General features: G+C 32.7%; 1 protein-coding gene across 1 annotated transcript in view; it reads left to right on the top strand.

The window, feature by feature from the left end:
* The window catches only part of LOC109598821 (uncharacterized), a 186,083-nt gene that overhangs the window by 122,826 nt on the left and 44,778 nt on the right, over nt 1–18,479 (top strand). The window contains exon 3 of the mRNA XM_049962620.1: nt 596–900. Within this exon, the coding sequence (XP_049818577.1) occupies nt 596–900 (305 nt within the window). The remainder of the gene's footprint in view (nt 1–595; nt 901–18,479) is intronic.

The following is an 18,479-nucleotide window of genomic DNA, read 5'->3' as shown; positions in this document are numbered from 1 at the left end:
ATGTAATACATAATATAATCAATATTATTATTATTACTATGTATTACATTGTGTCAAATTTTTACCTTCATGCAAGAAAGTCTGTTATTTCTGTTTGACGAAAGGATTTTTATTTTCTATTAAAAAAAAACACGATTAAACCCTTCCAAAATAGCTTTAATCTAGTAGAGAAATATAAGTATTACCATAGTAGAGTTTGCCTTAAGACATTTAATTGGAAAAACCTTAAAAAATATACTTCCATTTAGAGTTTTGGTTGTTGTAATCATTTAAACACCATAAAGTAAATTGTAGGAGTTTCCGAAATGATTCTAATCAATCGTTGATTCGTCTTAGAAGGAGACTGGTATCAAATATTTAGTTCGAGTTATCAAGATATTCGATTAATCGAAGTTATCAAGTAAAAATAACATACAATTTTCACTTTGGACTCCATTGCCAACCAATTTACTTCGAGCTAACAAAAATTTAAGTTATCGGAGTTCGTATGTACTTTAGGTCCTGTCCCACCTCTTGAAATTACTGTTATATTTAGCTAAAAATTGAAATTTGAGCTTTCGAAAATTTTTAACGAAGACATTGGTGCCTTTTCCAGCAATAACCGAAGCAATACCAACCGAACGAGGCGACGAGTCAGGGCGACGCGTAGCGAAGACGAGCGTCGTGGGCGACGGTGGGGGCGGACCGAGGGCGGCCGGTGGCGGCGGCAGCGAGGGAGGAGGCGGCGACTGGGGTCTGGTGGTGTTTGCGGTGGCGCTGACCGGGACGGCAGTGGGTCTGGTCACGTGTCTGCTCGCCTATCGGGGGGTGACGGGGGGCGGGAGCGGTCCGGCGCCCGCCACGTCCTCGAACCCGCCGCACCACCACGCCGCCACAGCCACACCGACAACCACTTCACCGGTAAGTACCATCTCGGCCAACGTTGAACACGACTTCAGTCGTCGCTGTTCTGCGATGAAATTAGAAAACTTTCGACGATTATTGAAAGAAAGTCGCTTGCCTTCGTCTATCTGTGTTCCCATCTTATTGACCAACGTTAGGTAAACTCAATTATTGTAATTAACCCGGTACCATACTAGAGAAGTGGATGGACATATTAATTGGCTCGGTGTCAGATAACTTTGGAGGATTGATTGCACGCAAGTCTAATTGCTAACTGGGGCATACGGACGGGCCAGACCTATTGCTGTAACTTAAAACCCTGTAAAAATGCCTCAGTTAAGGAAAGACGAGGGTCTTACGAAACACATCATTTGTCTGTACTTCTTATATAACTATATTACTTTGGTAGATAAAAAACATTAAAAGGGAGGATGGGAAGCCCAGATTTATTCAATCAGTTTCGTGAAACACCCTGAGAGTGTCTTGTCAATAATAGCAACTCTTTTCCTGTGATAGATGTTTTAATTGATGCGTTTAATCCAAAATCAATTGGGGCTCATTACCAACAGTTTAAGCGGAGTAATTGTGTGCAGTTCGGTCTAATGTCGGCTGCGCTGCGTCAACTGCAGTAATGTCGTCCTGAGCTCCGACGCAATATGCGCCTAACCTGCTGCAACTAATGTTCACCAGATCGTTAATTCCATCTAATATTTTTCACTTTACCCTAGGTAATTACCATATTAGCAGAAGCGGCTGCCTGCCAGCCTGGGGAGGGCTCTCCTGTATGCACTTTGTCGGGCCTGACTTTTAGACGGATGACGTTCAAATACCAAAAGTACAACATGCCGCACATACACCATTAATCATGTTTCGGATCTTTTTTTTTTTTTAACCGTTTTATTTTCGAGTCAAATGTCTTGAGGTGAAACAAGGAGTGTGATGACGGTGCAATAAATATTAGCAATTTATTATAAAACTGTGGAATGGCGGTGTCAAGTACGGCAAAAGTGTGGCCGGCCTTTGGCCGCAACGTGCACGCTTACATTATTAATTTAAAACGGCACAATTAAATATTTATTCACGCCGGCCAATTAGCATTCGCGAAACGGGTTTCAGAGTTTGTCATTGTGCTTCTGTGTTACACTATTAATGCCGCTTAACCTCTCGCTTTAATCGCTTCTGAAATTTTCCACAGGACCGTTCGCGTCAAATCCACAATAAAAGATGCTAATGAGTGCGGTCGAATTTTGAATAATGCATAAAGATGAATCACGGACGTTAATGTGTTAATATTAATTTTCGGCTGGCTGGAAGTGCGGTACCACTCCCGAAATCTGTCGATACTTCGTTTCTCGTTACGTTAAAATTTTGCAAATTACGTATTTGCCGCGGTGAAAGTGTTGAGGGCACTTCGCAACAACAGAATTCAATTAACAAATTTATCGTAAATGGTTTCAATAGCGTCGTTGACCCGAAAGCCATAAATTAAATAAAAATAACTCGATGCAAACGCATTGTTTATGACGGTATTTTTAGTTCGTATGTGTGTGTGTGTGTGTATACGTGGTACTTTGATAATGTAAGCCACAAGTGCAACCGCAAGAATTGCCGAATTTAATATTGAAAACGAATCAACCGGCCATGAATCACGGCGTTGCATTATTCAGGGTTCGCGTTTAATTAACATTTTTTATTGTTATTCTAGAGTTACCACGTGATTTTAAAGGGCTTCGACGAGGGTAAAGTAAACAATAAATCGGATGTGTTCATTTGGACATCGTGGGATAGCTAATCAAAGAGTAATAGCGATAGAATTAATATTACGAAAAATGATTCACCATGTTTGCAGTGCACCTGTGAAAATATGCCGGATGTGGGATTTTGGTAAATGTTTGTTTACGCGTCAAACAAATTATTAAAACCTCCACATTTTTATTTAAATGTTCTCTAATCTAACGTGTTTTCATAACCACAATTATATATTTATCGAATTATAGTAAAATAATTATTTTAAATTATAATCACATTTAATTCTTATTTAAATGTTTTTTTTTAGAACTAGCACATTATTAGTTATAATTTAGTATGCAGATATAGAAAAGGATAATAATAGTCGTAGGTGTAAAATATATTTAAGAAGTATAATATTTAATGGACTTTGGGGGTCGACGACTTTGTTCCGTAATGCATTTCAATTAGAAAAACTTGGAGGTGTAGGGAATCCCACCCAAATTTATGAGGATGTAGGAGAAAGCGAATATCAATTTAAATTAGACATTTTTAATTTTTCTCAACATTTTATCAAATAATGTCATCTAAATATATGATTTCACTATATTTGTTTATTTTAATAAATCGAGAGTTTGATTATTTTCATTCTGGACTCCTTAAAAAGTTCTTTATTACAAATAAATTAATTTAATCTTTAATTATACATTATCCCTTTTTATATGAAGATGAAATTAAACTACTCTTCTTATGAAAACGTACTTTCTTCAATAATTAAATTATATTAATTCTGAAATGTAAAGTGTGTTTTTGATGAAGAGAAAACAAAAAATCGTTTTAGTTTGATATATTTTTATCTATTGCAAATATGTATAATTGTATTTTAGTCTAGGCATATATTTTATTTTCATTTTTTAGAAAATATAATAATATTTTAACATATAGAATAAAACTACTCTTCTTATGAAAACATACTTTTTTCAATAATTAAATTATATTAATTCTGGAAGGTATATGTTAAAAGTATTTTTTGACAAAGAAAAAACAAAAAATTGTTCAAAGTTTGATATAATATTAACTAATACTAATATATATTATTGTATTTCAGTCTAGGAATATTCTTATATAAACAAGTGGAATTAAGTTGCTCTTTTTATGAAAATATAATGGGATGTATAAAATATATTATTTCATTTGATTATATGAAACAAAAAGTGGTCCTAAATTTGATAAAATTTTATTTAATTTTATTTCTATGAGAAATGAGTTTCACAATTTAATACAAAAAGTAGTATTTTATTTCTCTTTCTATTTTATTTTAATTAATTAAATTGAATTAAACTCTTTTTTTTTAAAAAACAAGATATTTTATTGGACAATTAAATTATTTTAATTCTGAAATGTATGAAAAGTATTTTTATGATAAAGAAAAAATAAAAAATTGTTCAAAGTTTTTATTTATATAATTTTATATAATACAAATATGAAAACATATTTTTATTAACAATTAAATTATATTAATTCTAATATCTAAATAATATTAATTTTAAAATGTATAAAAAGTATTTTTAATACTAATAGTCATTCAAATTTTAATTATTAATTATATCTGATACAATTATGTATAATTGTGTTTCAATCTGGAAATTTTCTTTTATTTATTTACTATTATTTTTTAAATGTACATCATCAATTAGATTACAATTATAGTGTATAAAAATTAAATAAAATAAATATTTTTTGATAAAAGAAAAAAAAAATATTTCAAAGTTTGATTAATTTTATTTTATGCAAATAACAAATGTTATTACAGACAATTAAATTGGATTCATTTTGGAACGAATAAAAAATATTATTTGAGAAAAAAATCGTTCAATAGTGGATTTAATTTTGCAATTTAAATGATTATATTTCAACTGTACTGTTTTTTAACATTCTTGTAAAATTTGTTTTCATTTCTATACATACAATGTCTTTTTAACAAGACGACTTGTTAACAATTTTCGTTTGTATGATTTTATGAATAAATACATGTTTTATTTTGCCATGAGTAAACATTTTTTTATCATCATTAATTGCTATAATTATCAATAACTTATTAATAAAATATATTCAAATAATAATATAATAGAATGAAAAATAAAATACATTTTACACAACTCTGTATTTAATTCAAGATAACTGGAAAATTACAAGTGTATCTAAATATGATTTAAAGATTAAATATGTAGACAAAATTAAAGACATGAAACTTTTCCAATCCCAAAGTGTTTTTTTTTTATGCTAGACAAACCTTGGTTCAATTCCCTTTGCCTCCGAAGAAAATAATTTAAAGAAAATGAATAGCGTTTAAAGGGTGCACTTGGCAATGGTGCATCCAAAAGTCTGCAGGAGAACCGAGACCTAAACCCCGACTCGTCCGATCAGTGAGGCGGGCGGGCATTCGGACGGAGGCAAGGTTGATAGCGCGGCCGTGTGAAGGTTGCCTGTTACCTTCGGCCGTTCTTGTAGAAAACACCATACGACAAATATGCACCCAGACATAACAACATGATACAATAACAGCCGCGCAAATGGACACACAGACAGACGACCTCATTACAGGTTACCTACCGTCTGAGTCTCGGCCTGCCTGCCTGCCTGCCTTTGCCGCCTCGCGCGTCTGTCCACCACAATTGTGTGTGTGCATCCAATGCACCTCGGCTCAATCCAGACACACAAACGATTATTATTACGGAGCTTTGTAATCAAATCGTGCCAGGCTATGATACTTGCTTGCAGTCTGATTAACTCGACCCTCCCCGTCCCCCGCACGTCCCTCCCCCGGTTTTCTCTCTCCGATTTATCGGATATCTCGACGTCTACGTCTACGACCACATGCACACATTGCACCAATTATCGCTCTATCGCATCGGAAATGTGCACTGTCTGGATCTATTTTACGTTAGAGGTGATTTTTTTTTAGTGGAGTTTCTCATCAAATCAATTCGAAGTGTTGCCATTATCGTGATTTGTGCTAATGCATTTTAATCAAGATCGGGATATTTAAGTGTCTAAATTGTCTAGGGCCATAAATAAATAACTCGGGGATGCATTTATAAGCTAGATCTTTTAATATCCATACATTTTTAAAATGTTGAACAAATAAATCAATGGAAACTATTTTCGAAAACTTCAAAATTCCCTTTCCATAATCCACAGCATAATATAAATTCTATATATTTTCCATTACCTTGAAAAAAATATGTATTCAAATTAATTAATAGCAGGAATATAATTTAATATTAATTTACTAAAAATATTGACAAAAATTATATTTTGACATATTCCAAATCCAAGTCTTGAGATACAAGTCATACAACAAAAACATCAAATTTTGGCACATCAGTGAAAAATGCGCGACACTGTAGTTTTTTATTTGTTTTGTAACTCTATTTTAATAGATAATTTCTAAAAAGAAAGATAATCCCATTAGAATGATTTGTGCTAATGTCTTTTGGTCAAGATGTGGATATTTAGGTGTCTAGAATGTCTAGGTTATAAATAACTCGAGGGTTGTACCTTTAAACAACATTTTTATACATCCATATATTTTTGTATTATTGTACAACTTTCAAAAATGCCAAAATTGCTTCTGAATAAATTAATTCAAATTTTCAGAATTGTACAATTTTCAAAAACTTAATGGCAGAGATATAAGTATGTATTAACTTAAAAATTAGAATATGATCATAAGTTAAATTTTAATCTAATGAAACCCTGACATAGGATACAATTTTCTATAGAAAATATAAACTGTGTTTCATGTTTAAATCACATTATGAAACTTTCTGATTTTTTGAACTTTAATGAGTAATTGTTCAAAAAGATACACATTTATATCATTTTTAATAATCAAAAAATGAAAAAAATTCCCTTTCCATAATTCTCTGTATAAGATAAATTATAAATATTTTCCATTACCTTGAAAAAATTATATATTCAAAATTAATTAATGGCAAGAACGTAATTTAATATTACTTTAAATTGAGTTATGACCAAAAATCATATTTTGACATATTCTAATAAGGCCAGACTTAGGATACAAGTATCTATAAAAAATTTAAATATTAAATTGTGTTTTTTAATTGTTCTGCAACTCGATTTTAATATGAAACTCCTAAAAAGATAGATAATGCCATTAGAGTAATTTGTGGTACTGTCTTTTGGTCAAGATGTGGATATTTAAGTGTCTAGAATGTCTAGGTTATAAATAACTCGAGAGACGTATCTTTAAACTAATTTTTTATATATCCTTATATTTTTGTACAATTTTCACAAACTTAATTAATTAATGGCAAAGATGCATTAAATTTAAATTAGAATATGATCAAAAATTAAACTTTAACATTCTAATGAAACCATGACATAGGATACAATTTTCTATAAAAAATATAAACTTACTGTGTTTCATGTTTAAATCACATTATGAAACTTTCTAATTTTTTTATTTGTCACTCGATTTTAATGAGTAATTGCTCAAAAAGATACACATTTATATCATATTTAATAGTCAGAAAGTGAAAAAAAAAAAATGATGGAAGCATTGTTTATGAAAAAATGAATTAAAGCATTTTTTATGAAAATAAATTAATTAATGACCGAAAAGTAATTTAATATTGATAATATAATAAATTTATGTTTAAATCAAATCCTGAAACATCAATCAAGGGTTGTCCATTTATAATCGAAACACCTCTGTAACTTTTTAATTTGTAATTCGATTTTGAACAGTAATTGCTTAAAAGATAGGCAAAACAATAAACGTCAGCTATACTTTTTAACAATAAAAAAGTTAAAAAAATATTAAAACATACTTTATAAAAAAATTAATCAAGTAATTTAACACGAACATTAAATAGAATATGACAAAAAATTATATTTATATTCTTCATTTTAAGTTTCTACAAAAAATATAGTCTTGAAAAATGTATACCTAATGTGTTTCATGTTCAAGTCTACCTTATCATTTTTAATAGTCAACATTTTTTATAAAAAATAAGTTCCATTTAATTTAGCATGCTTCAAAAGGAGTACAGTACGTCAAATTCCAAACTACTGTGACATTAAAAACTACCTGAAACGTGAAATAAAATGTGAAAAATCTCTGTGAATGATACTGAATATTTTTACTGATAAGTTTAGTATATATAATATTTAAAAGAATATAATTGAGTCCTATTAGTGAACATAGAGTAACAAACAAAATAGGATTTGCTCGTCTTGTTGGCACTCATTATTAAAATAAATACAAGAACAATAAGTAATTATCTGATAATCTTTGATTTTTTAACAATTTAACATTGTACTCGATGGATTATTGAGTTTGTACTAATAAAGTAAAATAGTTTTAATTTCTGTAAATTTGGGACACACCCATGGTGAACTATTCGAAATTCCCCTGAATAACATTTATAGCCTGCATACAGTTTTTTATTTTTCATCCTTTGAGTTATTATTAAACGGGAACACATACGTGGTTCGAATTATTACTAGTGTTTTTCATAAAAACTGTATACTCGGATATTCAGTCTCCCGTATACTATTTATCAATGTGTCGTTTAAATTTAGAAATTCAATTAATTTATTTTAGATATATTCGTATCCAATAAAATAATGTGGGTTAAACTTTTTAATACAGCTGCGAAAGTTAATTAGTTACGGAATATGCCTCTGAGTTGACAGCAAAGTTAAATTTGTTATTGATGTTTTTAATATTTTAAGATATTTGTGACGCCGCCCGTTCAGATATAAATATTTAGTCTATAGTGAAAGAATAGCGGCCCATTTATTTGACAAATACTATAAATCTTTGCTGATGGATAAACTTACTACGGTAATTAAGGATTACCGTAGTAAGTTTAATTTATTTCAATATTTTCACCAGACTGGGTTTAATCAAGTTTACGTGTCAATTGTCTGTTTCTCTGAAATATCAGCACCATAAAAGTATTTTTTTAAGATTGCGCTGAACTTTCCTGCTGATTAAAATATTTATTGCAATTCTGCGAAGAAGCTGTTGCTTTTCTGTTGCGATACGGCAATAAACTTTCCTAATATTTTTCCATACATCCTTCGATAATAAAAATGTGCGAAACCACCGTGGAAATTATCTGAATCATATGTTATGGCAAATATTTTTCCCAAGTAACGCTCTTCAAACAACGACGTTCAAATTTGTACATTGTACTTTTACTACCATCCAGACGTAGAAACTTTTGCAATTTTGTATAGGAACAAATAATAATTAAATTATTTTTACGATGTTATTGTGAAAGCGTCTTTGGCTGCGGTCCAGGTCACCTTAATAAATAAAGATGCTGCGGGACTGTTAGAAAAACGACACCGACGTTTAAGATCTCAACCAAAGGTCGGAAGATCAATTGCTGGCTTTTCTTGTTTTTGGGTCATGTGTAATCTAGTTTTACTATGTATGAGTAAACGGAGTAGCTGCGCTTTTTCAGGGTCTGCCCTTACTATACTGCTCAACCAAAGAAGTGTCCCCAAACGTAATTCAGCTTACACTATTTGAACTAAGATATGTTGTTTAAAAGAGTGAACCATTATTTTTTTAGTGACATAAAAGTTACTATCTTTTATGGAATTAAAAAAAATTAAAGACAGTCTAATTCCTTTTCATGTCAGATAACTATTTCATTTGAAAACTTTGGCATTAATAAATTCTGGTGGTAGAAAACCGGTAAATTTATATAAAAATATTCCGTTAAAACGGCTTGCTAGAAATAAACAATATAATGCCAAAACAGATAACAAAAAAAAAAGACTGACATATCTGGAGCGACGTTAAACGCGTGGGTCTGAACAAAAGCGATTTTTTCGTCAATTTTTTTAAAAGGGTGCGCGACACGGAACACAGTCTGAAAGAAACACGAGGCGACGGGGGAAAAACAGAGTTGGCAACAGCGATGAGCGCGGCTCAATTTTAGCAGCGACACCCCCGACTAGACGGTACGTGGCCTCGTGCCCTCAAGCGGCCGCGGCCAGACAAAGGGGTTTCCGCACGCACTACCCCCAACACCCGTCCCTCCCTTGTTTCCCCTGGTCTTTAACAGACTGGCTTTTCGGGCGGCTGGCGCGTCGCTCTCCCACCCCACACGCTACCCCGCTGCACAATGATTCCTCACAACGGTTTGGTTGGATGTTGCGGTATTTTTGGCTCTGTTTTTGCCATTAAATTTTGCCCTGTGTGTGCAATACATTAATGCAGTGGATGTAAAGGCAAGTTTATCTAAAGCTCAACAACGAAAGAGGAACTTTGAAGAAGCAAAAGAAGGTTACATGTATAATTTACGCTTATTCTAATTTAAAAATACTATATTCTTATAAAGCATCTTCTTCTATACCTAAAAAGTTAATTATTTTTCACCCCCGTGCGACTCCTACGTCAGAGGAGGATTTACATACCTAGCAGGCGCAAGGCTACGCCAGACAAGCCAACAAAGCGAATAACGGGGGTCCCCCGCCCGTTTTAATGAAACTATGAATAACAGGGATTGTTTCCTGTGAAATTGGGTTATTGTGAGAATCGGTGAATAAATTATGACACGTATTGTGCTCCAGCTAATATCGGAGCCTCCTGATGTAGGTCACGGCAGGAGCACGGACGCCCGTTCCTGGAACCCCCGCACTCTGATTACGCACGCAATTTCGCCAACAACGCCACCACCGCCGGTGATTGAGAGGAGCCAATTATTTTCCGTGGCTTTTGTGCTGTTTTTGCTGGTCGCGATACAATTGGAGACAAAAGAATTGTTCGAAGCAAATCGAACTAGCTTACCAAGTGAGAGTCGGGGAACTGGAAACGACGTGAATATTTTTTTTTTTTTGAGTTTTTGAACGAGTACCATTCATGAATTGTACAAACGTTGACCTTGTACACTGATGCCATCAGCACTTAACAATAAATAAAGTATCATTCAAATACAACTACCAGCAGTACCATTACCAGACGTAGCTAATCAATATTATCTAACGATATTTAAAATTTTTATTATAGCTCTATTTGGAGGAAATACTGTAATTTGCACAAGAACTATTCGGAATAAACCAGAAACATTACAAGTGCAGCTTCACTTATTCTCCCTTCTTCCACGCACATTTTATTACCCGTTGTTTTATAGTCTGAGAGCTCGTTTAGTTTTCGAGTACAAAGGTCACTACTAGACATAACATTACCCGAGGTTTATTGTTGTGTATGGGGCGAATATAATTGGCCAATCCTGATTTATGATGTCTCATTTCGGAAATAGTTACACCATTTGTTGCAGCGTTTTAAAAACGAAACCCGATAACCCGTTACGCTAATGGAACTCAAATCCATTTGGTCACGTATTAATCCAGTTATTCTTGACTTATAGTCATAGAAGTAGGTATACTCCTACATGATTTAGCAGTACTTATCATTTTATGTTGTCCATAATTTTATTTAAAATGAAGGAGTGAGATTTATTAAGTTATTTCAGAGGAAATATTACTTGGCAAATCAAAACTTTAATACTTGGAAGACTTGAGTTCCTATATCATGCGAGACCCACTTTGTATCCTTTATCTCTTTGACATTGTCAGAGACACCCTAACGAAATTTAACGACACGACAGGTATAAACTTGGAAAAATATGGATGTCCTTTCGTTTCATCCAATTTTTTTATCGCCGGCACGTATAGCACCCACTAAAAAATAAATTGTGTGGGTCGGCCACACGGCCAACAAAAATATCGCCGTAACTGATACTTTTTGGGAATGTAGCCGTATCGTGCACGTATGTAAATAAGACAACTGGACCATTTCGACGAATGTAGGTTATCTGGCCGATCTGGATACGTCGGGGTGCAAACCGAATTTATTAATCTGGTCATATCATCAAGGACGGTGGCGCGGCGAAAAAGGGCGAACTCCAAATCCTTTTAATGGTATCGCCTCGACGGCAATAAAGGTTTTAATTTATGAGGGACAATTTCCGTTTTAAAATGTGCGCGTCTGTACGAACGACGTGTACATGTATCTTTCTACTTCGTTCGTCCTAATGGATTTTATTAGGTTTTTTTTTTCGAACCAGTCGACGTCCAACTTTTGTTATAAATCGGGTCGGACGTATTTGGACCGTGAAATTGGTCAAGTTCACCACCAAAAACTTTTTGTCCCTGCTCACTTTTGTCATAAATACAGTCACGATGTTGGGCACTTCTCAATTTAGGAATCGTATCTTTGATCCCCCAAAACTGAGCAACTTCATTGGGGCGTGCAAAAAAACGACGACGTGTTTTAACACATATTCGAACTTCTTTTGTTTCCGTCGCTGTTTTGCAGATAAATCGTTTTGAATGTCGAATTGTCTAAAGGGATTTATTGAGTGTGTCTAACTACGTCTTGATTAATGAGCTCCAAAATGAATATTCAATCAAATAGATGTTGATCAAAGTGTTAGATGAGAGAGTTACTTAAGTCAATCTACAAAAATATAATTGTGCTTTTGTAAATTAATATCAGCCAGATTTCAGGTCAAATATGCCGTTCCAATTCACTAAGGCAGCTTAATTTTATGATAATGTGATTATCGTAATCATGATTTTATCTTATTCTTTTCAGTTTCTAATATAATCCACTAATAAAGCAATTTTTTATTATATTCTTACATTAGCAGTTCTACTTTAGTAAGTCTGGAAATAATGACATAGATACGTTGAATAATTGAGCAATCTACATGCCTTAACAGAAATAAACTTCAAGGAGAAAAGAATAACAAATAATTTATTTATAAGAAGGTTCTCCTTTTTGCTGTGACCATTTTGTGGCTCCTGTAAAAAATTACATGTTATCGAATTGGGTTACAGGTTTGTTCGGTAAACGAAATACCCAAGGGTAAAGAAAATGAATTGGATCGCCTGTTTCCACAAACAGTAAAATTAATGTCTGGGAATAAATAATAGGAATATGCACGTAAAAAACTTTAATGGTCAAAGAAGTATGCGTGAGTTTCAATATGAAATAAATATTAACGCCAATGTGTGGAGTATGCATGAAACGTTTAGGATTGCTCAATTATAAATTGCAGTTGCAACGTATGTTGAAAGAAAGAAATATTGTTTTAAGGTAAACATAGCTGAGTAGCATGTCGTAGACCTTGAATAAACGCGATTTCGCAATGCCATATTTCATAGAATCATCGCACTTGCAGGAATTCGTTTTATGGTAATTGCTTAGAAATTATGGTATTGCTATTATTTAGTTCCTGGTAAATCATAAATATGCATTTCCCATCAGCTCCTTCGAACCAATTCCATCTAGACACGTGCAGAAGGATGGCCGCGTTGGTCGTACTCCCTTAGTGATCGGTGCTTATTTTTTACTTTCATTTTTCAATCTAATCTAGCCGCTAATGCATATTCATAGTCCTAGTACGAATCCATCACAACACGGTCTATCGCACTCATGGTGAAAGCCGTTTTTTTGCACGTCTGCCCACATGCCAGGCAAATCCAGTAATTCTGGCGGCCGAAAACAACGATACAAAAAAAAAAATCGTGGCTAGAGACGGTAATAAATTTCATTGCGGGGCAGGAACGTCTGAAAAAAAAATTGGTGGTAAATAAAAATTCATTATATGGCTGCGAGACGGGCGAGTCCGCAAAGGTGACATTGAGATAGTCGCTGGCTTTTGTTTCAAAATCAATGATGGTCTCGTGTGGAAAGTCGCCCAATTCTGGCATGGCCTATTAGATAGAGAATAGTCTGGGCCCGTCCCCGCACAGAAAAGCACTTGTTTTCTGTGTTGATTTCCACGATCGATAACGTGATTTCACCGACGCCGGGCTCCGGCCATTCTAGGGTTTCTCACCTGTGAAAGCCGTCCGGAGGAATAAAAAAAAAGGAAGCTTCAGCAATCTGTGAAGGAACAATGAATAATTTTCAAATATAACGGATTGAAAATTAAACATAGAACTAGCCCAGTCAGTACTCCTCGACGATCAAAAACCAGTAACAGTATTGACTCGGATCATGAACTTTACAAATCCAGCCTCAAGCGTGGCGATTTGACCTTAATGACGGGCCGCCGAATGTAACCAAACGGGGTTTTCAATCGCGGCCCATTAAAAAAAATTGCCGTTTTGAACGATCAAACCTGGGTGCACGCTACTGTCGAAGCGTTACATAATAGCGATAGAAGGTCACCGGAGCCCCTGCCAGAGCGTCGAATGGATCCGTGTGGGCCATAATTGCGGAAGCCGGGACCGGCTCATTGTAGGAGGTCCCGCTTTTTATCTGTCGCTCGCCCTGCAACTCGACTCGCAGGCCGTGCGGATTCGGCGGACGATCAATGTTGGGCCGGAGTTCGGACCCCACGGGCTTGTTAGGGTAATTTCGTGTTTGATATACAATATTCTGAAAAGAGGTGTGTGCCGGATAGGTGTCGGGGGACCTTGCGCCGATGCCCAAATCGCCGGACAAACAAATCGCCCGAATTACGGGCCCCAGGCCTGCTGGGAATCCTGTCAGATCTAAGAGTACAGTTTGTACAAAAATATGTGTATTTTTTATGAAGAATATTTTGGACAAAAAGTATTCAACGAAAATGTTCCATTGACCACCGCACACCGAGATTTTGTATCTAGTTTTAAATACTGTGTGGTCTATTTAAAGTGGAACTTTTTCATTTATAATTGTATTTTAATGAATATACTATAAAAACTCTAAGATATTTTGAATGTAATTAATGTGATATTGAAAACTAGTCGTCAGTCATATATATTTTTCATGTTTTATCCGTTTAGTTAGTTTAGTTTGACAACAGACATTTAGAAAAATGTGACTCGTCATTCTGTCACTGAAAATTAATTAATGGCAGGAATAAATGTAACAATTGTGTTCATCCTTTTCCATCACATAGACCATTAAATAGAAGGTAAAAAATTTCAGAATATCAGATAGTGACAAATAATTACTTCAGATGATGATTTTTGTTCTTTACACTAATGATATCTTATACTTACACACTTTTAAAGACACTTTAACAGTATGTTCAGTAAAGATACTTTCCAGGTATAAAATATTCAAGAAATTTTTAATTATTATGAAAACTAATGCATTAATTTTGTTAATTAATTATTTTTCAAAATTATTTAGTTAGTTTACTTGATCAACAGACATTTAGGAAAAAGTGACTTATTCTGTCAGTGAAAATTCTAGTTCTGTGACAGAATATTTCAGTGACCATTAGTTTTCACAAATAGTTTCTTACTGCAATTATATCGATTCTCAGTATCTCTCAATTATAGATATTTTCCAGTTATAAAATTTTAAAGCTATTTTGATAAAAAATAATATGATTGTGAAAATTAATGCCTCTTTTAACCATTTGGTCAACAAACATTAAAAAAAAATGTGACTCCTCATTATGTCACTCAAAATTAATCAGTCAATACCAAAATAAAAAATCTCATTTGTGTTCATTCCTTTTGAAAATGTAATTTTTCAGATCTCACAAATAGTATCTCTGTACCAACAAGATGTACATGAAAATTCCATTTTTTTTTACACAAATGACATCTTTCAGTAATATCCTTTTAAGAATATCTTAACAGTATGTTCACAAAAGAAGACACTTCCCACTTTTTAAGATGTTTTGACAAAACAATAATAAATGTGGTTCTAAAAATTAATGCGTCATATTTCATATTTTATCCATTTAATTTGCCAAATTTAATGTAGAATTGTTCATAAAAATATCGATCAATTTTTCGTACTTTTACTGTAAAAATCATGTATTAGACTTCAGTGAGAATATCAAAAATAAGACGCATACGCAGATTTTGTAATGTCTTATTAAAATAAAAAGTTACAGAATTGTTTACATAAGCCACACTATATATATTTGTAATGCCATATTGGAATATCCAAGTTATTATAAAATTATTATGTTTATTAAAAATAATAATCTAACATATATCCAATACAAATAAAAAGTCTTCTGTATTAACGAATTATTTGTAAATTTCAATAAATACAAACATAATTCGAAAACACTTTGTCAGACTTACGTAGTCATGTTATTTTTTATTTTTTCGAATACATTGTTATTGTTAATTTTTGATATTTTGTACATTCATTTGTTTGTCTTCAATTAGTCAGCCATCTAGTTTTAAAAACACCAGGAACATAAAATGTAAAGAACATCTGTTTTATTGTTTTCGTTTGTATTTTACCGACCGATAAAAAATATCTGACTGTGCCGCCCCTTTGAAAAAGTAATGATATCGTTACTATAGTAACTCTTTTTACTCACTGCACTTGAGCTAAATTCACACTTTTAGCTTCAGTTTTTTAACATAACTCGATGGAATTAATTAATTATTGCCAGTAATTTCCAAATATTTCAGATTCTATTGAAATTTCAAACGCAAAAAGAATACTCATCAGTGTCAACATAAAAAAGTAATTAAGAAAACCAAATTTTAAGCTGCAGAGAGTTATAAAATGTATCAAGATTTTAAAGAACCAAAGAGTAGTATGATACTGATAAAATCTTCCTTGAATAGTAAGGAGTTTTTTCTGTCAAATGTCTGCGTATCCGACTAAAAATCTTATTTTCTTTATCAGTAATTTTATATAATACATGAAGAACATCCATTTTTCAGTTTTAATATTTTCATTCAGATTTCACAATTAGTAAAAAGATCATAAATTTATTTAGAAACATTGGTAAATATTAAAAATATCATTTAATATGAATATCTGAAAAAAAACTTCCTTAACCCTAAACATTAAAAAGCAATATACAACACGACGAGAGTTATTTTTAGAATAAAAAAAGTAAATTATAGTTCACATTTCCGTTTACATTTTTTGCAGACCAGTCCGTGATTAATATTAAAATCGACCATAAAAATTTACAGACTAATCGTGTGACACGATCGTGTCGATTTCCAATAACCACCGCCGACCGACGCTGCTTCATTATTCTGATAGGATAACTTTAGTGCGTGCGTAATTAAATCCTATCGCTCTGCCGTATCGAATTTATAGATTTTGTAGTCATGCGGGAAGAAAATAGCCGAACTTTGGGGGAGTCCGTCGTTAAATAGTTCTCGGCTAATGATAGTTGTTACAGATCATTAAATAGGCCGAACGAGATACGGTCCCGATATCGAATACACTGAACGGCATTAACATAATATTTTTTACAACCTGCGTTTATCTCAGTCGGCCAGGTGTAACAGTTGATGGTTGGGAAATTTATTATGATCCGATTGTGTAACGATTATGTAACAGTACGTAATCTGGTAGGGGGTAAATTTGCCTTGAGTTCTTAATACTTTAAAGTCTTTTAGAGCTTTTGGCTTCTCTCTGACGTCAAGAACAATCGTCACCGACTATTCTACCTGTTAAATTCATGATATATTATTTGTTTTAGGTAAGTCAGAGGCATATTTTGACGTGAGTAAGTATATTTGCACAATGATAAAAATTTAGTCAAACTTCCGAGTGCGTCAGATAAACCGATTCAGTAAACAATGGTTTTATTGCACCAACAAGAACGTAAGATTTTATTTAAAAACTTTACGACTGGGCTGACAAATAACCGAATCTCACTTTTATTTAATCAATTTCGTTTCGTGATTTATCTATGTTTACTATGTTCAAAGCCAGACAATTTACAAATAAACGGAATGAGTTTGCTGTAATTAATTAATCACTTTATCAATTTGTGGGTCACCTTCGTCATAATGCCTGTGCCAGGAAACACAGGCTGTTTAATTTTCATGAATAGCACATACATCAACGTGGCGACATGAGTGACAAATATATGTTTCGTATTTACTTTGTTGATGCCTTTAATTCGACAACCAGACAATGAGTGCAAATTAAAAAAAAAGAGTTTGGTTCAGCCATTTTTTTTCGGTACATTTCCCATTGTTTTTATCGTTGCAAAACACAATTTCGGATACCGTATTATTACTGTGAAAAGAGTAGTTCAATGAATTCCTGTCAAATTGGAATTATGAAAGCTTTACAGTTAAATTTTTTGTCTAACATAAAAATCACAACCCTAAATATTATATTACATCGAAACCTTATCATGAATTTGATTTATTTCAAAATATCAAACCATCTAATCGGGTATGATTTTTTGTCAGACCTTCGTGCTAAACATTTTCATTTTTTTTATGATTGCCTATTTTCAAAGATGGTAGATTCCACAGAGCACTTTTATTAATAAAAAATGCCAGTCAATTTTCCTTATCTTTTTACTTCAAAAAATAACAAAGTAGTTTGTATAGAGTTATGTTTAAAATATATGTGTATTAGTTTTCGGTATAAAAAACTTACAGAGATGTTTCCAAAACAAGGAAAATAAATTAAATGAAAATTTTTTCACCTTTATTATTTTTATTTTGTTCTATTATTTTTATAGTTATAAGGGAAATGTTTAGATACCCTATTATTAATGTGTCGAATTTAAATTATGAAATCTATATATTTCAAATTATTATACAACATTAATCATAATACTAAATATTATATTTAAATTCTGCCATAATTTCATTTGATTCATCCTACTAATATAAAATCGTCAGTATCTAATATTTTTTTATATTTTTCAATTTTTTATTATTTAGTTTGAAGAATACTAATTTTTGTAAATTGAATATTTGCCCTGTAAAATGTGTTTTGCACAAAATAAATGTAAATAACGAACACCCTGTGTACAATTTGGAAGTATTAATAAGGGCTCTGTATAAGATGTTGATTAATGTGTATGTCAAAAATAAACTTTCCCGTATCAAATTTGGTGGCTTTACAGACATTTTAG

The sequence above is a fragment of the Aethina tumida genome, chromosome 2, assembly GCF_024364675.1.
Source record: "Aethina tumida isolate Nest 87 chromosome 2, icAetTumi1.1, whole genome shotgun sequence".
In the NCBI taxonomy this organism is placed as follows: Eukaryota; Metazoa; Arthropoda; class Insecta; order Coleoptera; family Nitidulidae; genus Aethina; species Aethina tumida.
The sequence above is the reverse complement of the archived record's forward strand: the minus strand, read 5'-3'. Positions and strand labels throughout refer to the sequence as shown.